The sequence below is a fragment of the Hemicordylus capensis genome, chromosome 2 (genome assembly GCF_027244095.1).
Source record: "Hemicordylus capensis ecotype Gifberg chromosome 2, rHemCap1.1.pri, whole genome shotgun sequence".
In the NCBI taxonomy this organism is placed as follows: domain Eukaryota; kingdom Metazoa; phylum Chordata; class Lepidosauria; order Squamata; family Cordylidae; genus Hemicordylus; species Hemicordylus capensis.
In genome coordinates, this window is record NC_069658.1 from 62,808,512 (window position 1) to 62,834,003 (window position 25,492).

The window sequence follows — 25,492 nt, forward strand, 5'->3', positions numbered from 1 at the left end:
GACTGTATTAACATACTCTTTTATTCAGTGTGCAAGGAATCTTTCATTGTGAATGAATTCTAACATTCAACACCTCCACCTGCAGCCTGAAGTAGTAAAGGCCAGGAAAATTTTTACCACCTAATTGTATTTGTATAAACTGGACCCCTGTACCTCACATTGAGATGCCATATAGAACTGTTTCATATATTTCACTTTTTACAGATGAATGCAAAACATTTTATATGTCCCCACAAAACTGTAATTTGTACTGATGAGCCACATATGTTTCCAGCTATGTGTTTCAAACAAGTACATATACCACAGAGCTTGAACTGGTCGTGGCTTCCAGCATTTTGTATTTTTGGTGTAATGTATTAACTGTGTAATATATTAACCAGCCTTTATATGAGATTATTTATATATGAAATAGGATATGCAGTGATGAAAGCATGAGTTTTTGGTTTGGTTTGGTTTGGGTTTTTTGCTTAAACGCACTAAGTAGTGAAAAGATGCCATATTTTGTCTACTAAATTATCAGGGAACCTGGGGGAAAGTTATTATCTATGTAGATATTTTTCACAGCTTTCTCAAATTCAAGCATATGAAAAAACCTTTAAAGCTAGAAATTTACAATTTGGGTTAAGCATTAAGCAAACCTCTAAACTCACTTTGAAATTATGAATAGTTTTGCACGAGCATTATATGAATGCAAAAACACGTTTAAATATTCTATAAATACAATCTAAATGTCTTCATAAGCTGTTTGGCCCTATAGATCTGTGTCTAATGCTAGCAATGAAAATACTAGTCCTATACAGATCTATACACTTTCCTACTAACTGATATATAACCATAGCTATTAGGAAATGTACTTTATGTATAAGATATGGTATAGCAGCTGCCTCTTGTCTCAAAGCTAGGAAAAGCATCTGTGAGAGTATTTGATACCAAGGCAAAATTCCTTGTTAGAGTTGTGTTATTATTCTGTAGCATATGACAAGGTGAGAACTGATCATGTAATTCTCATTGCTGGTGTGAAATGATGAGATGCCTAAATGATGCATCTTAGTATTATTGCCATGTGGAATTTAAAGCATTTTGGTGTTGGAAATAATCTTAGTCCATATAATATCAAGCTGTATGAATTCAGAATTTTTTTTTTAAATACAAAAAATAGGTTTGCCTTATTCACCAATATTCTGGTCATTGGACTTGCTTTGCTGAAATATCAAGTACACTGATCTCATTAAAAATCTGATAATGGCTAGAATAGTATAGCATAAATTTGGAAATCGGTAAATATATACATTTAGCAAGAGAGTTGCTGCAAAGACCACGGGAAATAAACTTTATGAACAAACTGCATTACAATTCAGATGATATTAAAATTAATAAGGGTAACCAGTAGTTCTATGAGCTTTTTTGTAAAAACAAAACAAAACTGGGGCCTTTTTGTTGAATGCAATGGTCAAGACTCACAATAAAACTAAAACTAAAGTAAATACTGAAAAAGATGCTAATTTTTTCATGCATTTGAATAGTTTTTCGACTTGAATCCCCTACTCTTTGCATAAGTTCTGAAACGGAGGCACTTTCCCAAGTAATTTCATCTTGTGGAAGGTTTACATTGGTTAAGCATTATCTTGGACAGAAGCCTATTCACCATGCTGTCAGGCATAGTGTGAGCACATCTGGATGTAGAATCTGGCCATTGTCTCGTGTTAGAAGATCTCTGATTTCTGTGCTAGTTTGTAGTACTTTTTTCTGACAGTTTGAGCACCTGTGGAAACCAAGGTTGCCTTGGACACCATGGTGTTACTAGAATGCATGTTACTGGAGCAGCCAAAAGGCACGCCACCACACGACCAATTAAGGGCTGTGAGGGATACATGTAAGGGATTTCCTGTGACCAGTCTATTTGATAAGGATCCCCCAATGACTGTGGGACGTGTTCCGCCCTGGAACAAAATCAGATGCATTTTGTGTTCTCTGATGTTACAAATAAGTCTATGGTGGGACAGATCCAGGTCTTGAAAAGAGCTGCAACATATTTCATTTTTATCTCCCATTCGTGTTGTTGCTGTTGCATGAAAGTGCGGCTCAGACTGTCTGCTAAGACATTGTCCAGACCCTTTATGTGAATTGCTAAAGGATAAATTTCATGTCTGATGCACCAATGCCACAGTTGTAGGCTAAGGGCACAAAGGGAACACAACACTGTCCCACCCTGTCTGTTGATGTAGGCCAGGGCCATAGTATTGTCCAGCTGAAATTGCACTTCCTGGCCTCCTAGTACTGGTCCCCAGTCAGTATTAGCCTCCACTTCTGAACCCATCTCAGGTTCCTTGTGCTCATTTTTGGAATCAGCCTTGCTCACAGGCAAAGGTGAGGTAGCCACCGATACTGCTGTTGTCTTGGCTCGGGCGGGGTGTTTCTTTTTGTGCTGCTTCTTCACACCAGCTTGGTGTCCCAGCTTCCCTTGTTTAGTAGGCTCAAGCCCCGAGAAGGAAGCCTCTGGTATTGGCAGCGCCTGCCCCTTTAAGAGAAGGAGTGCGGGGCCTGTCTTCAGTACTAGTGCTGGTTGTAACTCATTCTGAGTCAGCTGCTTGGATTGCTGAGAGCACAACGTACCAGAGCTAGTACAATGCAGCTGGGACAGCTGGCAAGTGGGTGGTTTGTACAGCCGATGTAGCACGTAAGGCCCTTGCCCACAGCAGTTTTGTTTGGATTCCAAGCAGCATTCCATAGCATGCCAGAGCTAGTACAGTGCTACTAGGATAACTGGCTAGTGGGAGGGGCTTGTAGGGTCGATGCAGCAAGTAAGGTCCTCTCCCACAGCAGAGCACAGAGGTGGGAAGCATAGTTGCAGTAAAGCCCCAACAAACAGCACAGAAGTCAGTTTGGTGGGACTCCCCAGGGCATGCTAATTACTCCTTGTGCCTGTCTGAAATGAGGAGTTGAACAGAGCAAGTAAGGCAGCTCTTAAAAGAGACACAAGCAGCCATATATTGCCTCAAGATCTCTGAAAAGAAAAATCTCGAGGTGGGGACAGTTAAATAAAGACAAAATGAGAATGACTGGGGAAAAAAATGAGAGGATAGACAGATAGAATTTTTAAAAAAAACTAAATTAAAGAGGAAGAGTGAGGTTTGTTTGTTTTTTGACAGCTCTCTTCACACGAAGTGCAGCAGAAGGTCTCCTGAAGTCGTTATCGCGGCAGTCGGTAGAAGACTGAGGGAGGTAATCTGTCAGGGGCTATATATGGGTCACCAAGGGGGTGGGGCTACTGCCAAAAAGCTTATAGCTTACAGCTCTAGAAGGTTTTGAGGTCCTGTTTATGCAGGCGCAAACATCCAAAGTGTGGAGGACAACAGGACTACTGACAAGAACATGAAAGACATCCTCTACGGTATAGTGCAACAGGGCAGCTATCGAATGATTTAAAACAGCTTCTGGGCAGTTGCATATCTGCCCTGGTGTGGAACACTGCTGAGGCTGCCTTTCCCGACATGCAGCATCCCCTGCAAGTCCCTAACACTTTACTTATTAACACCTTATTTCTGCTGTGAAGATTGTCAGGCATTGTTTTTAATAATAGTCAGTCATCCACTGTTGACTCTTCCTTAAAGTAGTTTCAGGAAATAAAATAGTTTATTTCCCTAAAATATGAAATTACTAGCTGACCTGGTGCAGAGCATCTATGCCCCTAATTGTCCATGCCTCTCCCCCCAACTTCATTTCGTCTCCAGCCCTTCAGCTGCTCTCCCCCCCCGCCGTTCAGCTCCAGTTCGTGCTCCTCCTCCATGTCCGGCCGGCCTCTTACTAAGAAAAACCCTGCTGGAGCCTCTTCACCCAGCTTCCTGTTTCCAACAGGGGCTGGCTGGCCAGCCAGGAGCTTCCAGGGTGATCCTCAGCCCAGCCAGAGAGAGCCAAAGCCTCCTCACACAGAAGCAGTATACCTCGGAGGGCCCAGCCACCTCTCTCCGCCCAGGGTCTGCCATAGTTTCCTGCATCTGCAGAGCTCCTTCTTCCCTCCTGGCACCAGGTGTTTCCTGTCCTGGGCTCTGGTGCTGCGCCTCCGCCTCAGCCTCTCTCTGCCACTGGTTGGTTCACCACCCGGCACCATGGCCTCACCACCTTGGCCTCCCACTCCTCTGTGCAGCACCCAGCTTCCAAACCAGCGCAGCCGGCCAGCTGGATGGCCTCTTCCCACTGCTCCTGCTTCAGCCATGGGAAGGTGCCGCCGGCCCAGCTGCTGCTGCTAGCGCTGGCCACGTGCTCGGTGCTGCTGCTGGCCTTGCTCAGCCTCCTGCTCACCACCTAGCCTTGCTCGGGTGCCCGCGCCATCCTCCCTCTCCCCTTGCTCATGAACTCTCGTGAGAGCTGCCATGCATGGGATTTGTGACAGGTATGTCTTAGAGAAATATATATGTAGCAGATATAGATAATGAGGAATGTTATGTCATCCTAAACAAGTTATCCTATAAACTGAGGTTAAACTAGAGTAAATTGTTTATTGATATGACATTAACTGTATATTTATGAAGACCTTATATTTTAGGGTACAACAATAAAGTGTGCAAAAAAAAAAAAAAAGAGTGTGACCTCCATTTGAGCCAAAGCAAAATCATTTTTGAATGCAGCAGATGAGATACTTGTCCTTCATCCTATTTAATTGTTCAGCTTCCGTCTTTCCTTTCTCCCAACATAGTGAATCCAAGTACAACAAAATACAAACAAAATAGTAATATCTCATTAAATGTAGTCTTAAAAATTATATAGTTTAATTACAACTTATTTTATTAGAGGTCTGCAGCCAAATATCCTGGTTATTTTAAATAAGTATGTGAATTTCAACCTCTCTCCCCTCTGGAGTACTTGGTCATGTTGTTGAAGGTTTAGTTGAGCAATTTCTGATTATCAGAAGCAGTGCTGGCAATACCTATTGATATGCAGAAGTTTTAGCTTGACCAAACTTTAGCACAGGCCTGATTAGCAATTATAAGATAGTAGGCCTCTTGTCCTCAAGAGTGACCTTACAGATGTTTGTTAGAAACTAAGTGGGGAAGTAACTTAGGCTGATGCTAAAAACATCAGGAGGATTTCAACAAGGAGGCAGAAAACCAAGTAATCACAGCTTCCTGTATACTGATGGTAGTATGCACATTCTTTGGGGCCTGGTCATGAAAATTATGTGAGCAGTGGAGATTCAATCAGAAAGCAGTAAGCAACTATTGTCATTAAAGGGAGGAAAAAAATTAATTGTATTAGATAGATTGTACAGAGTTCTCAGATTTCTCTGGAAGTCTGGGCACCTTCAGTCTGACTGTGGTGAGTTCTGAAATAATGCCTTGCAAATAAGTAAAGTACTTGTCTTCCTTTCTGGATTCTGGAAAAGCATTGCTTTTCAGTAGCATTCCTGATGACTTTTAGGAAATTTTGCCTAGATTGAATCTCTTCTTCTGATTTCAGGTGTTTCGCTTTAGGCATTGGCCACTGCTCAGGTGAACCATCTGCTCAGGCCACTGCTCAGGTGAACCCCTTTGATCTAATTTCAATTAAATTAAATACACTTACAATGTATACATCTTATCTCTGCCCATTCTCTCACTCACTTATCCTTTAAGACTTATGCTTGTTGCATGGAGAAACCTTGCTTTCCTAGTCCAATTCAGGAGCTGTGCTGATGAGAAGCCCTTCTGATAACCTAGACTTGCTATGGGAAACATGCCGCTAAGCCAGTCACTGCCAGAGGCATTTATGACTGGCCAAGGATTCTGTAACACACAAGCAACTGAGCCACATACTGCCAGAGGCTTCAATGCACGAACATATCCCTAAGGACATTAAAATATAGATGGATTGCAAACTTATCAGATTCTAGCCATGCTCTTCGCAAACAAATCTGCCATGGGGGTGGGTGAGTAAGGGGAAGGGATATAACTTCAAGTACTAAAACTGATCAGCAAGTCAGAGGTTGCCAGTTCAAATCCCCGCTGGTATGTTCCCCAGACTATAGGAAACACCTATATCAGGCAGCAACGATATAAGAAGATGCTGAAAGGCATCACCTCATACTGCACTGGAGGAGGCAATGGTAAACGCCGCCTTTATTCTACCAAAGACAACCACAGGGCTTTGTGGTCGCCAGGCATCAACACCAACTCGACAGCACACTTTACTTTTACTAATTTACATCCACAGCTGAATTCAATGGGCTGTATGAAAAAAATGCCTTGTACAATTGGCTCTTCCATTTAGGCAAGATTTGCTCTGGTTTCCACCAACTCCCCCTGAACTACAGGCCCCAACCCCACCTGACATTGTTCTATATGAGCACTCTGAACCTCAAGAGCAAATTTGAAGACTGGCATAGGGGGTGGGCTACAACAACTAATATTTATATACTGCTTTTGAACAAAAGTTGCCAAATTGGTATACATATATATAGAGAGAAATCAATTCCGTGTAGGAAAGACATTGCTCCACACAACTCCCTGGTAATGGGGGAGGAATAATCTACAGCCTGTTGGGAGCAGTTTGCATATCACTTTGCAGATAAAGTCGCTCGCATCCATGCTGATTTGGACTCCAGAGTCTAGGCAGTTCCAGCAGACGTGCCTCGGGTACCATCTGGTCCTATTGTGTTGGATTCTATTCCATTGGTGCAGCCTGAGGATATGGACAGGATCCTGGGCAGTGTACAGGCAACATCATGTGCACTTGACACTTGCCCTTCATGGCTAATAAAAGCTGCCAGGAAAGAACAGGCAGATGGTTGGAGGTGATTATTAATGCTTCATTAAGGGAGGGCAGGATGCCATCATGCCTCAAGGAGGCGATAGTAAGACCATTATTTTAAAAAGCCCTCCCTTGATCCCTCCAACCCGGACAACTATAGACCTGTCTCTAACCGTCCTTTTTTGAGCAAGGTGATAGAGTGTGCAGTGGCGTCCCAGCTGCAGAGGGTCTTGGATGATATGGATTATCTAGACCCTTTTCAAACTGGCTTCCTCCCTGAATATGGGACTGAAACTGCCTTGGTTGCTCCAGTGGATGACCTACGCCGGGAACTAGACAGGGGGAGTATGTTCCTGTTGGTTCTGCTGGACCTCTCAGCGGCATTTGATACCATCGACCATGTTATCCTTCTGTACCACCTCTTGAGTATGGGAATAGGAGGTACTGCTTTGGAATGGTTCTGGTCCTTTCTTGGGGGGAGGGTCCAGAGGGTGGTGCTGGGGGACTATTGCTCAGCTCCATGGCCATTGACCTGTGGGGTCCTGCAGGGTTCAGTTTTGTCCCCCATGCTATTCAACATCTATATGAAACCTCTGGGAGAGGTCATCTGGGGACTTGGACTGAGTTGTCAGCAATATGCAGATGACACTCAGCTCTATCTCTCCTCGTCACCTGATCCTAGGGTGGCAGTGGATGTCCTGAATCGGGGGCTGGAGGCCGTGATGGGTTGGATGTGGGCTAATAAACTGAGTCTGAATCCAGACAAGATGGAGGTAATGTTGGTCAGTAGGAGAGCCAACTGGAATGAGGAGATTCTACCAATTTTGGATGGGGATGCACTCCCCTTGAAGGAGTAAGTACGCAGCTTCAGAGTATTGCTGGACCCGGCTCTGCTTTTGGAAGCTCAGGTGGAGGTGGTGGCCAGGGGTGCCTTTGCAGGGCTTTGGCTAGTGTGCCAGCTGTGTCCCTTTCTCGAGAAGACAGATCTGGCCATCATTACCCATGCCTTAGTTACGTCATGGCTGGATTACTGTAATGCACTCTACATGGGGCTGCCCTTGAAGAATATTCGGAAACTGCAGCTAGTGCAAAATGTGGCAGCTAGCATTTTATCTGGAGCTGCCTGCTGGGATCATATCACAGCCATTTTGAAAGAGCTGCACTGGCTGACAGTTTGTTTCCAGGTCCAATTCAAGGTGCTGGTTTTGACCTTTAAAGCCCTTAACGGTTTGGGCCCTGCATACCTGAGGGACCACCTGCTCCCAAGGGTTTCTGCCCACTTGACAAGGACATCTGAGGGGGCTCTGCTCCGGGTGCCAACAATGAGGCAGGCTTGGCTGTCATGCACATGGGACAGGGCTTTTTCTGTTGCTGCCCCCAGACTCTGGAATGCTCTCCCAGTGGCTATTTGCTCCTTTGTCTCCATCACAGTTTTAGAAAGTGTGTGAAATCCTGGCTTTTTACCCTTGGCTTTATATGATTAACTCTTCTGCTACTGCTTTGTATTTTGTATTGCTATATTAGGCTTGTATTTTTAATCTTTTAGTCAGATCTAGGTTTTTATATTTTAGCTTTTAATTGTTTAGACTTGTTTAAATTTTTTGGTGTGAACTGCCTTGGGATTGTTTTAATGAAAGGCGGTATACAAATTTAACAATAAATAAAATGTTGTGTGAACAGAGTTTCACTCATACTACTTTGGATATATCCTATGTTCAGATTTTTGTTTATCTTTATCGTTTTGGAAACCAGCCACCACATAAAGATAGACAGTTGTTATCCCTACTATGTGGTAAATTTATATTTAACTTAAATATTACTAATAGACTTACTTATAAAGATTCTCCAGTGGTGCAGTTAAAAGGACAGCTGCTGTAAGTAGATTATTGCAATGCTGGTGTATTTTATAAATTTGAGGATTTCTGTCTTTATGTGGACTCAGAAGTTCTTGCACAGAACCACAAACTGACCACAACAGGTTTTCACAGGTCAGAAGAATTGCTGTAACATCTATTCTGTAAAAGACAAAGCGGGAGCCAAGAAAATAATCTAGAGATGCAATGCAACTCATATCATGAAGTCATTTGCTACAATTCAGGAATAAATTTTAATATAAAAATAGAATATACCTCTTTGCACTGCTTGAGATTCATCAGGCACAAATAATGAAAGAAAATGACAATACCAATTCATACTTGCTTTGCAGTATTGTCTTATGATCAGTATTAATCATAATATGATCATAAGACAGTACTGCCAAACAAAAATATGCTGATTTATTCTCTCAAATATGGTATATCTTGCTGCTACTCTTCTGCATCAAAGATATATCTCAGACTGCTGTCAATTCCGAATTCTAGGGATGACTGAAACGTTTCAACTCGAAATGGGCCATTTCTAGTGTTTCAAGCTTGAAACAAAACAACCCCATTTCAATATGAAATACTTCAAAGTTTTGAGTGCCATTTTGGAGGTCTTTCCCCCCTTGCTGATTGGTTTTCTGGCACTGGCTTCTAATCATATGGGGGTTTGAGAGAAAGCTTAAGAATTTTTTAAAAACTGCCTGCTTGCCCATTTCTTTTGTGGGTTGGGTAGTAGGTAGTACCCATCATGCCCTACCAGCCAACCCACTTTGATGTCCCTAGGAGTAGGGATGTGCATGGAACCAACCCAGTCTGATCCAATCACAGGCTAGACCGAACCGGGTCTGGTCCAGTTTGGCCATCAAACCAGGCCAAGCTCGTTTACGGGCCGGCTCGGGGGGGGGGGATCCTCCGGTGAGGATTCACCTTTACAAGTAAGGGGGATTTCCTAGCCTAACAAGGTGGGTAGTGAAAGGCGAATCTCTACCTTTAATTTCCAGGTGGTGGGAACAGCTGCAGTGGGGGCTCCTCTGACCCCCCTCATCAGCCGCTCAAATGATAGCCCTGGCTGGATGCGACCTGGTTTGGCCCTCTGTGCAGGCCATTTTCCTGACCTCCGCACCATTTGCATCACCATGTGATTTATGTTGTGATGCAAATGGCCTCTTTGTGTGTGTGGAGGTCACAAAAATGGCATCCGCATGTGCACAGAGGCCCGAACTGCCACAGTCAGCCTAGGCTGTCATTTCAGAGTCCAGCGGGTGTGGGGGGGTTGGAGAAGCCCCTGCTGCCATCAATGTCTCCACCATCCCTGCCACCTGGAAATTAAAGATAAAGGTTCCCCTGTTGCTCACAAGCCCCCTCCTCATCCTAGGGAATCCCCCTTTACTTGTAAAGAGGAATCCTTGTTGGTGTCAAGGTCTGGCCAAATGCCAGGGAAGTTCACGGCTTGGCTGAACGCTGTCGACTGAATGACGTACGTTGTTTTTCAGCAAGGAGTAGACGGCTGGTGACAGGATTTATAGTGGAAGCCGATAGCTCCCAGCTGGCAATAATTCACGGCTTATCAGCCTTCAGCAAGAGGCGTTTGCTTCTTCTAATAGATTCTAATTGCATTCTGCGTTTAGTGTGCCTGCGTTGTTGTGGTGTCAGTGTTTCACTGCATAGTTCCGATTGGTCCCCCATGCCTTCTGCTGACTCAGGTTGCCGTGCCTGCTCTAAATCATTAGTTGGATCCACCACAGCCGTTTCATGAACTCTGACAGCCGGGCTCTGCCCCTCAGACACTCCTGAATCGGCAGGAAAGTTGACAGCTTCCCCTTCCTCCTCGCTGTCAGAGCTCGAGGGCGTGACACTACACCCCTCCCCAGGGCGCTCCCCCTCCGGGGCCGGGGGGCCGGGTTTGGTGGGATGAGACCGGTGAAACTGGCGCACGAGCTCCAGTGCATGAACATCACTGGCATTTTCCCATGAACCTTCTTCGGGCCCGTACCCTGACCAGTCGATCAGGTATTGTAGGTGTCCACGCCGCACCTGCAAGTCCAAGATCTCTTTGACTTCGAATTCCTCCTCTCCGTCCACCAGCACCGGAGGTGGAGGTATTTCCTGCCCATGCCAGGGATGGGTAGGGCCTGCTGGGACTAGCAAGGACAGATGGAAGACCGGGTGAATGTGCAGGCCGGGGAGTAGGCGAAGGCGATAGGCGACTGGGTTGATTTGGGCGACGATCGGGTAAGGCCCCATGAAGCGGGCGTCCAGTTTTTTGCATGGTCTACATGTCTTGAAGTGTTGGGTCTATAGCCAGACCCGATCCCCCACTTTCAGGACTGGACCTGCTTGTCTTTTGGCGTCTGCAGCATGTTTGTATGCATTTTTTGCACGATCCAGTTGTTCTTTTAGGATGTCTTGTACGGCCCGAAGTTCCTCAAGGAACTGATCAACTGCAGGGATGGAGGAGATCGAAGTGCAGGTGTTTGGGAAGTAGCGCGGATGGTACCCGTATTTCGCATAGAAGGGTGTCTGTCGGGTGGATGCATGTGGGGTATTATTGTAGGCGAATTCTGCAAGAGGTAACAAGTCTACCCAATCTGTGTGTTGGTAATTTACGTAGCATCGTAGGTATTGTTCCAGTGTGGCGTTTGTCCGTTCAGTCTGACCATCGGATTGCGGATGGTACGCCGAGGAGAGGTGTACCCGCATGTCAAGGAGACGGAATAGATCCTGCCAGAAACGGGCGATGAACTGGGGTCCGCGGTCGGAGATGATCTCTTCAGGCAAGCTGTGGAACTGGACGATCTGCTGGATGATCAGTTTGACTGTCTCTTGGGCTGAGGGGGTTCCCGAGCACGGGATAAAATGAGCCATCTTTGACAACAGGTCCACAACCACCAAAATGGTGCTGTGGCCTTGAGAGGTTGGCAAATCAACGATGAAATCTAGGGAGATCATTTTCCATGGGCCACTAGGGGTCGGCAGGGGGTGGAGCAGTCCTGTGGGTTTCCCACGTTGATCTTTGGCTCGCCGACACGTGGGGCACGTACGTACGTAATCCTCCACATCACGGCGTACTTTGGGCCACCAAAATTCCTGGGCAACCAGGTGTAAGGTCTTGTAGAGGCCAAAATGACCTGCTGGGCGGCTGTCATGACATTGTTTCAGGACCTGAGCTCGGAGGTCTTCTGTTGGTATATACAACCGATCCCGGTAGTACAATAGACCATGTTGGAGCGAAAAGTCAGATGAATCATTCGGTCCGGCTTGGTTCAACTCTCGGATACGGTTTTGCGCGAAGGGGTCCTGTGTTTGTTGAGCTTGCAATAGGTCTCTGGTCATGGGACTCTGGTTTGTTGCAGCGAAATTCTTGGTTCGTATTACAGTGGCTTTCTGTTCCGTTATAGGTTCTATGGCATATTCTGGTTTCCGGGAGAGAGCGTCCACTTGTTTATTGTGGGTGCTAGGAATGTACATCACTTTGAAATCAAAGTGGGCAAAGAACTGGGACCAGCGAATTTGTTGCTGATTCAGTTTACGGGCAGTCTGTAGGTATTCTAGGTTATGGTGATCGGTTCTCACCTCCACGGGATGTTGTGCTCCCTCTAGCAAATGCCTCCAGAATTCAAACGCTGCCTTGATCGCCAGCAGTTCCTTGTCCCAAATGGTGTAGTTCTTTTCTGAGGAGTTCAGTTTTCTGGAGAAGTACACACACGGTAGTAGAGTACCCTTGGGGAGGCGGGATTGCAAGAGAACTGCCCCGATGGCTACACTGGACGCGTCCGTCTCCACAACAAAGGGGGTGCATGGGTCAGGATGTTGTAAGATCGGTTCGGAAACAAAAAGTTGTTTCAACTGGCTGAAAGCTCTTTGCACCTCAGGTCCCCAATGGAACGTTGTCTTTTTATTGAGCAGATCCGTGATAGGAGCAGTAAGATGGGCAAAACCAGGGATGAATTTCCGATAGTAATTGGCGAATCCCAGGAAGCGTTGTACGTCTTTCACGTTTTGGGGAGGTTGCCATGTCATCACAGCCTCGACCTTCACTGGGTCCATCTCTATCCCCCTGTGTGAAACTCGATGTCCCAGGAAGTCCACCACGGGGAGATCGAAGGTACATTTTTCAAGTTTGGCATAGAGTTGATACTCTCGTAGCCGTTGCAACACTGCCCAGACATGGTTATAATGGGTCTGGGGGTCTGGGGAATAAACCAGGATGTCATCTAAGTAAATGATCAGGAAACGGTCAAGGTAGTCCTGAAAAATGTCATTCATCAGATGCTGAAACACGGATGGGACGTTGCACAAGCCAAAAGGCATTACCTGGTACTCAAAGTGTCCATATCGGGTTCGGAAAGCCGTCTTCCATTCATCCCTCTTACGAATGCGCACTAGGTTGTATGCCCCCCGTAAGTCCAGTTTGGTATAGATAGTAGCTCCTTGAAGCCTCTCCAAGAGCTCCGGAATGAGCGGCAGCGGGTACTGGTTTCGGATGGTGATCTTGTTCAAGGCCCGATAATCGTTGCAGAGCCGCAGTTCCCCGCATTTCTTCTTTACAAACAACACAGGGGCGGCCACCGGGGAAGAAGAGGGTCGTATGAAACCCCTCTGTAGATTTTTCTTCAGGAACTCCCGCAGAGCGGCCAACTCTGGTCAGAGAGGGAGTAGATTCGCCCTACCGGCAAGGGCGCCCCGGGTACCAAGTAGATGGCACAGTCATAGGGCCGATATTGGGGTAGCTGGTCCGCTTCCTTTTTGTCAAAAACGTCAGCGAAGTCCTGATACTTCTCAGGAAGTTCCGCAATACTGGCAGAAGGTTCGACCTCCACCCCTGCCCTGGCAGCAATTGGCCAGCATTGCGTCTGACAATAGTCCAAAGTAAAGACCACCTCACCTTGAGACCACGTGATTTCAGGATCATGGAGTGCTAACCAACTTAGCCCCAAAACCATGGGGTAAGGCCCCACCTTGGTTCCCAAGAAGTGCAGTGTCTCAACGTGACCTTGGATATCCAGCTGGAGCGGCTCTGTCTGCTGGGTCACAGGTTCCATAACCAGTGGCCGACCATCAATAGTTTCTACAGTCACTGGTACATCAAGGCGTTCCCATTGTATTTGGTGTGCATTTGCAAAATCTCGATCGATGAAACAATTTGTGGCTCCCAAGTCGATCATGGTCATGGCTTGGACTGGCCATCTCCCTGGAGTACTGAGGGTGACTGGAACTTGGAGTGCGGAAAGAGGGGATCTCAGAAGTCCTTTTACTCGTCCTTCACTGCCTGGGCGTAGGATCCCTACTAGGTCTGGGCTTGGTCATTTCCCACAGCCACGGGGCGGGACCGCTTTGCAAGGCAAGCTGCTGCGTAATGACCAGCCTGTCCACAGTAGAGGCACAAGCCAGCCCGTCTGCGGCGGTTCTTTTCTTCCATAGTCAAGTGGGGCCGGACCCTGCCTAGTTGCATGGGTTCTTCCACCAGCGGTTCCGTTAGCGTCAGGGAGTCAGAGGAAACACTACGGGGTAGCTGTCGAAGCTCCCTTCGTACTCCTGTAGCACGGCAGTTACGCCGGCGGCTCTCCAAGCGGCCATCAATACGGGTACAAAGTTCAATCAGGCCTTTCAGAGTAGGGGGGCGTTCCACCCTTGCAAGTTCATCCAAGACCTCATCTGATAGCCCCTCCTGGAACTGGTCCATCAGGGCTGCCTCATTCCAGGCCAGGTCTTGACTCAGCAGCCGAAAAGCTATAGCATAAGTTGTTACAGAATCCTTCCCCTGGGTCAGACAACGAATCTCTCCGTTAGCTGTCTCTGGCTTTAAGAGGTCTGCAAAGGCAGCCCTGAACTCAGCTACGAATGCTGCATAGTTCTGCAGGAGAGGTGCACCCTGGCACAGAAAGGAGTAGCCCAACTGGCAGCTGTTCCAGTAAGGAGGCTGAGCACAAACCCTACCCTGTGCCTTTCACTGGGGAAATCCTCGGCTTGAAGGAGCATAAACCGTTCACATTGTGCCAGAAAGGTCTGGAATTTTTCAGGAGACCCATCAAATTTATCAGGCATGGCTACTGGACACTTATGTCTGCCAGTTTGTCCTTGGTTGCCTATCTGCGCCTGCAGGACTGTGGCGGCAGCGGTGAGTAGGTCTACCTGGCTCTGAAGTTGCTCTGCCATATCTCAATCTCCCGCTGCGAATGTGGCTGAAAAACAAACTGTCAAGGTCTGGCCAAATGCCAGGGAAGTTCACGGCTTGGCTGAACGCTGTCGACTGAATGACGTACGTTGTTTTTCAGCAAGGAGTAGACGGCTGGTGACAGGATTTATAGTGGAAGCCGATAGCTCCCAGCTGGCAATAATTCATGGCTTATCAGCCTTCAGCAAGAGGTGTTTGCTTCTTCTAATAGATTCTAATTGCATTCTGCGTTTAGTGTGCCTGCGTGGTTGTGGTGTCAGTGTTTCATTGCATAGTTCCGACTGGTCCCCCACGCCTTCTGCTGACTCAGGTTGCAGTGCCTGCTCTAAATCATTAGTTGGATCCACCACAGCCGTTTCATGAACGCTGACAGCCGGGCTCTGCCCCTCAGATACTCCTGAATCGGCAGGAAAGTTGACAGCTTCCCCTTCCTCCACGCTGTCGGAGCTCGAGGGCGTGACAGTTGGATTCCTCTTTACAAGTATACCCCCAAACCAACATGTAAACTGGTTCTTAGAATCAGTCCCAGTCTGAACTTGTGGGGCTGGTCTGATTTGAACTCAGACCACCTGAACTGGGCCGGTTTGATATCAAGCCGGCTCACACATCCATACCTAGTAGCTACCCATGGAGAACATGAGGTATTTTGAGTTTCCCCATTATGCCCTATGGACAAAATCCTCAAAAAGTTTCAAATTTTCTTTCAGTGAAACAACCAGTTTGACCACTGTTTCAATTAAACATTTCAGCTGTCTGCATTTTGTTTCGAGCTCGAAACAAAATGCAAATTCCATTTGGTGCACATCCCTACAGAATTCCAGGTATTAGTACTACAGATTCTAGGTATTAGTTCTACAGTTTGAAAATTGGTTTCAAAGTTACTAATATAAATTGGCAAATTGGCATATGAAAGGAGTTCCATTTTAACTGTAATACCAAATGTTTTTAGGGGGGTTTTTTGGTTGTTGTTTAGCAAACTTATGCTAAACATCAGGCCTGCCCTTGGCCATTGAGAACAGTGGTAACTTCATTCCCATGACAAATAGCTGCAGTGAGAAATAAATCTGGACTGGAAAATGGGGTAGGTGCAAAGGATTATATCTCCTTTCCTCTCACATCACAGCCCAAATTCTGATCAGCCCCACCCACATAGGAAACAAAACATAGCACTCAGAGGTTAGTGACACTCAGCGTAATGTGTTGTTTGGCCCTCTATTGGTTTATGGCCAATGAGTTAAGTTCAGGTACAGAACAACAAAAATGAATATTAATAATGTGTAATAGAATATATTCACTTAATCCATAACATAAAGTACTAATACAGTATTACCTTATTTGTGGTGTCCTTTTGTAACTGGGTTGAGCCTGAAAATATCTGCAAGCCAGGAGTGCCAAAGATTCTTCCAACACTTCTGTTAAAATCTCTTGGGCTAACATGGGGGGTAGAACAGTCCATAGATCATGATGAAGAGCACAGCAGAAATAATGCCACATCTGGACGGAGAATGAGCATCGTTCCCCCTAGCAAAACCATCATATGTTAAACAATAGAAACACAAATCCTCCTGAATGTCAGTGGATTCAGTTATTTTAATTCATTCAAGCTGAGAGGAAATTGTTCAAGAGCCTGAGATGCAAAATTACCAGAACAGAATCTTCACAAAACGTAAAACACATTTTTGACTTTTAAAAAACCTCTCAAAGAACCTATGCCCTATTTTGGTTTAGAATACCCAGGTTCTTCCACAGAATCCAACACTGAACTGCCATAAAGTTGTCTTCCCCACACCTAACCTTTGGAAATGTACGCTGTACTGTGTACTTATTAATTTATTAAAGTGAGTACATACATTTACTATCTGCTTTACCATCATGATCAAGGACAAATTTATTGCAGAAGCGTGATGAAGCATGAGACAATTGTTTCTGTTTAGACAATCTTTTACTATGGAAAATGACTTTCTGTGCAGCTGCTAATAAGGGATACTACATCTCCAAGCAGGGGTGTCATTAGAGAGTGGTCAACGGGGTATGGGCCCCCAATGAATTGCTCAGAGCCCCAAATCTCATCAGCCAATTCCCTCCTCCATGACCCCTTATAGAAAGGAAGTACAGCCATGTGGGCACCTGCACAGGGCCTCACCTAGCTCTCTGCTGCTTCTACCGTAATAGGTGCTGTATTAAAATATTAAGATATTTTTAAATATATATATATATATACTCAAATGATTGAGTTTAATTATCAAAAGGGTATTTTGGGCCCAGGCCCTGGATCTTTAAAATACCTAGCAACACCCCTGTCTCCAAGTGATCTAGCTTCCCCTCTGAAGAACTTGAACCAATTATTTCCAAATGGGGAAATAGTACCCACATAAAAAATTGAGTTATGGATACTGTGGATACTGTGACTTATAGGGATGGTTCAAACGTGATCAATCTTGGTTTAGTCTAAGCTGTTTATCTGAAAGAAACTGCAATCACTATCTCACTTCAAACCTTAGGTAGATATAGCAATTTATTTCATTTAGTTTAGAATAAACCAAGATTGGTTGGTTTGGACTGATTTTGATTTATTCTAACCTACTGTAAATCACAAATGGACACCCACAAGGGTGTAGGAAAGAGGGAAGTACACACTTCAGAGACAAGGCACAATACAAGGCTTAAGTGTGGTTCATCAAGAGCCCCTGGTGGCGCAGTGGTAAAACTGCCGCCCTGTAATCAGAAGGTTACAAGTTCAATCCTGACCAGGGGCTCAAGGTTGACTCAGCCTTCCATCCTTCCGAGGTCGGTAAAATGAATACCCAGAATGTTGGGGGCAATATGCTAAATCATTGTAAACCGCTTAGAGAGCTTCCAGCTATAGAGCGGTATATAAATGTAAGTGCTATTGCTATTGCTATCATTACATCTCAACCAACCCATGGAGTCAGCAGGTAAATGGACTGACAGGGAGGCACTTATGGTAAAATATTCAAGAGAAACTTGTCCTCATGTGACAGGTTGCTAGTTGCTTGAGAGCTAATCCTGCTACAACATAAGAGGAAGGGCTTCTCATAGCCCCAAACCAAGTAAATGGTTTTATATACACATTTCCCTTATATACATTTCCCTGCACAGACAGATATATATATCAAGTAGAGCAGACATTTTAGGAATGTGTCCAACATTCCTAGCTGAAAATATGTAAATGTTCATTCATTGTTAGATTCTTTTAAAAAGCATACCAATATCTCCTTATTATATTTCAACAATGCCAGAAACAAATACAATATCTAAACTCTATGACAATGTCATGTCTATGCAGATTTTTTTTTCATGCAAATATAGTTGGAGACCAGAGATTATGATAATTTCCTGTGTAATATATAATATACTATGAAGTTCTATTATTATGGGTCACATAATGAAGAATAACTACCAACAAATAACTCTACCAGTAAAGATCTCTGTACATGTTTCCAAGATCATTATCAAAACAAATTATTATATGTGGACATTTTATTAATGTTTTATAATATATTTTAATGTGTATTTGTATTTTATGGCATACTAATAAAATCATTAACTATTGTAAAATGTCCACAGTAGCAGTGAAATAATAGGTAGGTAGGTATTATGACTATACCTTTTTTTAAAAAAATAAAGAAAATACCAGTATATATCATTTGCTCTAAAAAATATTAAAATTACTTGTTTTCGTTCATAGCATTTAATACTTTTTGAAGCATTCTCAAACCTTGTAAAACAAATTCAATTAGGTTTTTAAAAATGTCTTCAAATATATTTCAATATATTTTCTGTTTGGCATGCACTCTAATATTTGGTAATTGTATCTGTAGTGTTTCTATGCAGTTTTTATATAGTGATCTGCAATGTTGAAGCTTCCACATATCTTCTATATATATAATATATATATATTTATTTATTTTTAAATCTTCTCAAGTGTTAGCTTTACATTAGTATGACCAAATGAACAGAATCCCCAATGGATAATTAAACAAAACCGTTCTCTGTTTTCTATTTGTTGTTCTTTCTAAGTATTCAAATGGGTAAACATCTGCTATTTTTGTTCATACAATAAAACAGATGTGAGCTTTTATTCAAATTATATGTCAAGAAACAAGACAGCTGGGCAGTATTACATAAGCTACTCAGTATTATCTGCAAACAGACAACTTTATTTTTGACAATTAGAAAACATATGTTTTCAAAATTTCAGCAGATGTTTATTATATTAAAAGCTTGATTCCAAAATATAATATGGATACCCCGTTTGATGACAGAACAGTTAGTGAGATATTGCATTATAGAGTTTTCATATCACACCACAGGGTGGTGCAACCATAACTCTGTTCTGGAGTGCAAAATTCCTACCACTTACCTTAATGATGGTTAAATGTTATGCCAAAGGGGCCATTAACTACAATTCCTTTACTCAGGACTTGCCAGGTTCCAAGCTGCTTTCAAATATTCATATTCTGTATAAAAATGGTCTCAAATCTAAATAGATCATATAATAACCAGCCATCCTCTAGCCAATTACATTGTCCAGAGAGTACCTTTCAACACTTAGTTTCTGTATTAAAACTGGTAGCACATTTTGTTCTTACACCTGTAAACGTTGTTGTTGTTGTTTTAAGTGGGCACAAGTGTACCGACTACAAGCCCTCAGTTGAGCCCACTTCCTCTGTTTCTGCATGAGTTACTGTTCTTGCTGTGTTTCCTCTGAAGACAGGTAATTCTGCTGTGCATTTGCATCAGGAATGCATGGTAAAACCACATCTAATATAGAGACATGCAGAATTACTTACTGCCAATGGAGGCTGACTGGAAGGAGGCAAGGCTAGAGCAATGAATCTCTGCATTCAGAGATGTAGTAGGCAGCTGTATCAAGAGGTGGGGATTTGGGGATCACAGGAATATCTCTTTTGTTTCTTAGCTATCTTTTGGTGTATTAATGTGCCTGACACATACTTCAGACATTATTGAATTAAATAAAACATTTGACAGGACTTTAAATCATAGCTGTTTAAATCATAGTTTATATCCTATTCCAGTGAATAATGAAATTAAATATATCATGGAGTACATAATACACACACACACACATTTTATATACATACTAGTAAGAGGGCCTGCAGTTTCCAAGTATTCCTTATGTTTCTGTGAATCTCTATCAGAGGCACTCTAACCCCCGGACCCTGCGGACCCAGTCCGTGTCCTTCAAGGTCCAGCGGGGGCCTCCTGCCGCTGCCCTGTGGCGCCAATTCTGTGGCGCTGAAAACTTCAAGCATTATAGCTGCACCATGTGCACGGCTGAGGGTATGTGAGCCAAGCAGGTCTCCCCCACAGAGGCGTATCTAGGGTAGGGCAGGCAGGGCACGTGCCCCAGGTGCCACTTGAAGGGGGGCGCCCTTTTTTAAAATTAAAAAAAATGGCTGCCAAAAACAAAATGGCCACTGCACATGCTCAAATGGCCTCTGTGAGGCCCTAGAGGCCAGCAGGGGGAGGGGGAACTTTGAAGACCTCCCTCCCCGGCCTTTAGGACCCCCGCCAAAGGGGCTACAGATATATTTTTAAATTAATATAAGTCACTGTACACATATTCAGATTGGCACTATGTACAGAGAATCAGGGCTTGTGAATACTGAGCTGAAATTTATAAGCTAGGATTGTATTCATTTGCTCTTACTTTGCTTCTTGTAATAAGTGAGTTAAATGTGATGTCTTAATAATATGGCTATGAATGGTGAGTTTGTCTTTGAATCAGTGTGAAATCCTTAGTATTAAGGCCCACTGGGAGTTTCTTGCTCTCTTGCTCTTATTTTAACTGTCTTTCTGAAATACTAGAATATATTCCAAGCAGTGATACAGTTTACTCTGCATATCCTTTAATTATTTTCAGAGTATCTGGGAAAAGTCAAATTTTCCATTTATTTTTAAAACTTATATAATAGTGATGCTACAATGCAGAATAGAGAATTAGACAGGCACTTCTGTTTAGTTTTCCAAGTACACCTCCACATAGTATTTGGGTATTGCATGAGCCCCAGCATACTGAAATTCGTAGTTTTCCAGCATTTTTTGGTCTGGCTACATCCACTGCTAAATAGTTTTTGAAATATTAAAAGATTAACAAGCTTGACTTGTATTTTTCAGCTGATATTATGGTAAAGTTATCTGAAAGATGGGTGTCAGATGTTTGGAGAGGGGGCGCAATTTCAGTGCTTGACCTAGGCGCTATTTTCCCTAGATACGCCTCTGCTCCCCCACCTCTGTGGTGGTGGCATTGGTGTCGGCGGGTAAAGTGGGAGCAGCCGCTTGGCTCAACCGTTCGGCCCAGCAGCCCTTGAAAACTGCAAGGAAGCTCCAGCTTACGTCCCTGCTAATGATAACAGACTGTCACAAGCCCATTTGCAACACTCTATTCTAATGAGCAGGTGCGCTGACTGGAGCTTCCTCACAGTTTTCAAGGGCCACTGGGTGAAACAGCCCAGTGACCTCTCCCGCTCCACCCACCAATGCCGACGCCACCACCACGGGGGTGGCATAAGGCCTGTCCAGCTCACCCCCACACCCCAGCCACACACATGCCTGTTCGGCTCACCCCCACTCTCTAGCCACGCAAATAGTGCAGCTACAATTCTCGAAGTTTTTGGTGCAGCAGAATTAGTGCTGCGGGTGTGTGTGTATTAATAATAATAATAATAATAATAATAATAATAATAATAATCATCTGCAAAACATGGGAAAATTCATGGGAAACCTACCTGCAAAAATGACATGTTTCTGTCTTTCATGGTTTAGTCGGGGAATTTCATGTCAGTGGGTGAATGAATGAATGAGTGAATGAATGAGTGAGTGAGGCCAAAGCAGCTTTATATTATAGATACATGTAACCTATCAGAGATATTCAGAGAATTTAATCCTGCCCACAGTAGCATGCACATACAAGTGATCTGATTCAGTGGGGCATACGCATGGGCAACTGTTTCAGAATTATAGCCTTATAATGTAACTTTAAGTACTGAAGCTATGTTTTAAATTACTCAAACAACAGACATGAGTAAGATACATTTGTGTAAAAGCAAAGGATAGTAAAGTCAACCTCACACCTCATAAAAAGCTTTGTTGTCATCCCAGTAGTGACTCTCGGCATCCTGTAAAATGCTTGTAGCACAAACTCTGATGCAATAGTTTGTAACTTGAAACTGTAGAACACTGATCAATTCCTGATATTGCTGGAGAGACACTAGGAATAAGGGCCTGTTCAGATGGAATGATCAAAGAAGAAAAGATTTAGGGGTAGTGCAGTAGGAGGTAACAATCCCCAGTACTACAAATGGTTTGGATTATTAAGTATCAATCATTCATTTCCTCTTGATTCTCCAATTTAAACCCACATTCACTTCAAAATATGCTTTTTGTTATAGAGCCTCTTTGAAAATCTGCATCTGCTGTTCTGCAAATATGTGTTGTACTTCTTTTTTTAGAAAAACAACACTATCTGTCTACTACTGGAAAATATATTCATATTATAAATGCTGGATAACTATTTTGTTGTCATTGAAATGGAACGTACAGTTCTAAGTGATCACTTCTAAACAATGCAACATTCAAAGAATTATTGTTTTTAATTAAAAATAATATTCTGATATGAAAAAATACCAAATTGATATGTATATAAATATATTATGATGAATTATTACTGGTATTATTTACAATATCATCAATTTTCATGGCATTTCAGAGAACTATTCAATAAACCGATTAGGGAGCCTAATTTTAATAGTCTGAGAGAGAATAGAGGGAAAGAATGAGAGGATGGGTGAGTCAAATATAAAAAGTGATGAATGTGAGCAAATGCAGGTATACTAGTTAGGCTTCATTTCAGCGGGGGATGAGAATTAAGGGATTTAGCCAAGGGCATCACAGAAAAAGTGAACTTTGAAGAGGGATTTGAAAGAAGAGAGACTGGTACATTCTGGGAAGAAGTTTCAAACATTAGGGGAAGCAAGGGAGAATGGTTCAAATCATTTAAGAAATAAGCAACCTTCAGGTGCTTAGGATGGCGCAGTTGGGCAAGTTAATGTCAAAGGAAGCAACATGGTGAAAGACTAAGCAAAAATAAAGGTTAGGATAAGCCTATGGAGAGTTCTGAAGGGAAGGACAAGGATATTTGTGTTCAGCATGGAAGGCATTGGGAAGCCAGTGAGGGGATTTAAGGAAACATGAGTGGGCTGAATGACAAGACAAGTGAATTATTTTGACAGCAGAATGCTGGATAGAAATGAGAGGAATGAAGAGGGAAAGGGATGAACAGAGAATGAAAATGAATACGGTCATCAAGGTGGGAGATGACTGAACATGAACAAGTATTTCATGCAAGGGGACTGGGAAGAAGGGTTGGATTTTCATAATGCTGAACCAATATAGAAGCAATATGAAAATCAATTATTTTTAAACAAAAATATGATTTTTTAAAAACCTGTTATTTTAAAGGGTCTGTTTGGTTGAGTGTCCCTTAAAATGATATATAAATGTAGTTCAAAGTCTACATTTATACCTTAAAAAGAACCCATGACCCTCTGCCAAACAAACCGAGTTAAATCTTACTTTTCTATGTAACAGAATGAACCAGAGGAAAGATATCAAGCATTATAAATATGACAGAAGATGTAATGAACTGAACTTATTATTGTATAAATTATGAATATTTAGACTCTGTCAATCATGAACACAAGACATGGAGAAACATTTTTCTGAGGATTAACTACTACAAAGTTCTGGGCACCGTATGCAAGTAAGTAAGTTGGTTTAGTGTATTTATATGTGTAACATGGCAGCCAAATAGAAATTATTTATTTCAAAACTGTTCCCTTAAGCAAATATAAATTAGGTACTACAGGACTGCCCAACTGGTCCTCCAGCTCCTGTTGGACTACATCTCCCACCAACCCTATTGACCACAGTGTCTGGGGAAGACGGGAGTTGTAGTCTAACAACAGCCAGCAAGCCAAGGTTGTGCAGCCCTGATGTAGAGCAAAAGGAATGTAGGCTGCATGATCTGAGATTCTGGATGATGCTCCTGAGTAGTATAAATACTTTCCTTAGTTGCAAACAGGTAGTTTTAAATTGTTATAGCAAGCAATTACTGTGCATGCTTGTTCAGGAAACATATAAATTAGAAAGTTAGAAACTCATTGTCCTCTACTGGTGATCAATCCTTTAACTTATTTAAAGGATGAGATAGAGGAAAGGAGAAAAGACAGAGATTGTCCTAATTAGAAAATAAAAGCGACTTAGCAAAAAACAAACACACACCAAGGTCTCCGATTACACAGCCCCAAGCCAAACCCTGCATCCCCTTGAGCACAAAAGAGAATGAAAGGGAGAAAAGAGGGGGAGCATATGAGGCCAAAGCTCACCATGCTTGCAGACCAGGATAGGAGTTGGGAGAGAAAAGCTCAAAAGGCAGTAGGAATAAACAGTATATTGCATTAGGTTTGATTTTTCTTTAAAGAGCATGACGAAAGTAGAATTGTTTCATATACATATAGTTTATGGGTGTATTTAAAACAACAGAATGACTGGGACTCACTTTCTATTGGTCTCTTTCATTAAATTATGATACATCTTAAAATGCTGATATACATGTACTGCTGTGGAGAGAATAGCATACAGGTTCTGTAGTGGAGCTCTGGAAGGGACATCTTTACTTCTCTCTTCCAATCTTGCCAGGACAGCTGTTGCTACTTTGCAGCACGCCTCTACAAAATTTGTTCTAATTTCCTGCAGTGACTCATCTCTGCATGCCAGAGCCAGTGGAAGCAATGTGTCAAATTCTTCCATGATGTCAGAACAAAACTAAGGAAAATAAATGTGGCATCGAGTTATTTTTACTCTAACTGCATTGCCTAATTTATTTTCAGTACAACCCATAGTATAGTGGCACAAGATAAATATATATTATTTTATAAGTTTGATAACCATTTCACTATATAATGCAAAAACCCCAGAAAATACATGAAGATATTATTTGCCAGAATAATTAAAAAATGTGGGGAGAGTTCAAAGATTAGAGGCCACTTCACACATTTTTCCTATATGGAGATCATCTGCAGAGCTGCACACAATGGTTTCTAATCCCATCTAATCATAGCAAAATTGACACTTAATGGTATTACATGGAAGCTATTCTTTTATGAGCCTAACTCCCCACTCCAGGCACATTACGTACAAGCGGGTGAGTCTGTAACACATGTGCATCAGGAGCCTTTTAAACATTCTTGCTATCTTTCCATTTAGAATTAACACCCTGCAAGTGAATATAGAACACTATTTATCAATTGTTTCAGCAATACATCCATCTAATGGCAGGACTATTTAAGTTAAACTGGCTCCACATCACTGCTGGAACATCTTAACATGCTGCTTGTGCATCCAGCCTGTTCCTGCCCAGTGATATTATTTATTATTATTTATTTGATTTCTTATACCGCCCTTCCAAAAATGGCTCAGGGTGGTTTATTTTAAAATTGTAGTGTAAACATTACATGTTTACATTATGTAATATGATATGCCTGTAGAACTATTCCTCTGCCTGGATTCCTGCTACTGCCTTTGCCAGATGCCTCAGTGCCTTTGTCACTGAGACAGGACAGACTGGGGGGAAAGCAGCAGCAGAAGTTGAAGCATCCCTGCTTAGGAAAGAAGCAGTCACGCAGGT

The 25,492-nt window shown here is 43.2% G+C and overlaps 1 protein-coding gene and 1 long non-coding RNA gene across 8 annotated transcripts in view; one reads left to right on the top strand and one right to left on the bottom strand.

The window, feature by feature from the left end:
- The window catches only part of KIAA0825 (KIAA0825 ortholog), a 431,089-nt gene that overhangs the window by 272,045 nt on the left and 133,552 nt on the right, over positions 1-25,492 (bottom strand). For 5 of the 6 annotated variants that reach the window (XM_053293916.1, XM_053293918.1, XM_053293915.1 and 2 more), the window contains 4 exons: positions 24,365-24,630; positions 21,879-22,029; positions 16,091-16,281; positions 8,556-8,738 (listed from right to left, as the gene is read on the bottom strand). In XM_053293916.1, the coding sequence (XP_053149891.1) occupies positions 8,556-8,738; positions 16,091-16,281; positions 21,879-22,029; positions 24,365-24,630 (791 nt within the window). Of the gene's footprint in view, positions 1-4,482; positions 4,678-8,555; positions 8,739-16,090; positions 16,282-21,878; positions 22,030-24,364; positions 24,631-25,492 lie in introns of those variants that run through there. The other variant, XM_053293920.1, reaches the window with a different exon arrangement.
- Positions 1-25,492, top strand: part of LOC128344220 (uncharacterized) — a 37,022-nt gene that overhangs the window by 10,499 nt on the left and 1,031 nt on the right. Inside the window, exons 5-7 of one of the 2 annotated variants that reach the window (XR_008315731.1) lie at positions 3,150-3,222; positions 5,455-5,515; positions 23,485-23,566. This is a non-coding gene — a long non-coding RNA (uncharacterized LOC128344220). The remainder of the gene's footprint in view (positions 1-3,149; positions 3,223-5,454; positions 5,516-23,484; positions 23,567-25,492) is intronic. The other variant, XR_008315730.1, reaches the window with a different exon arrangement.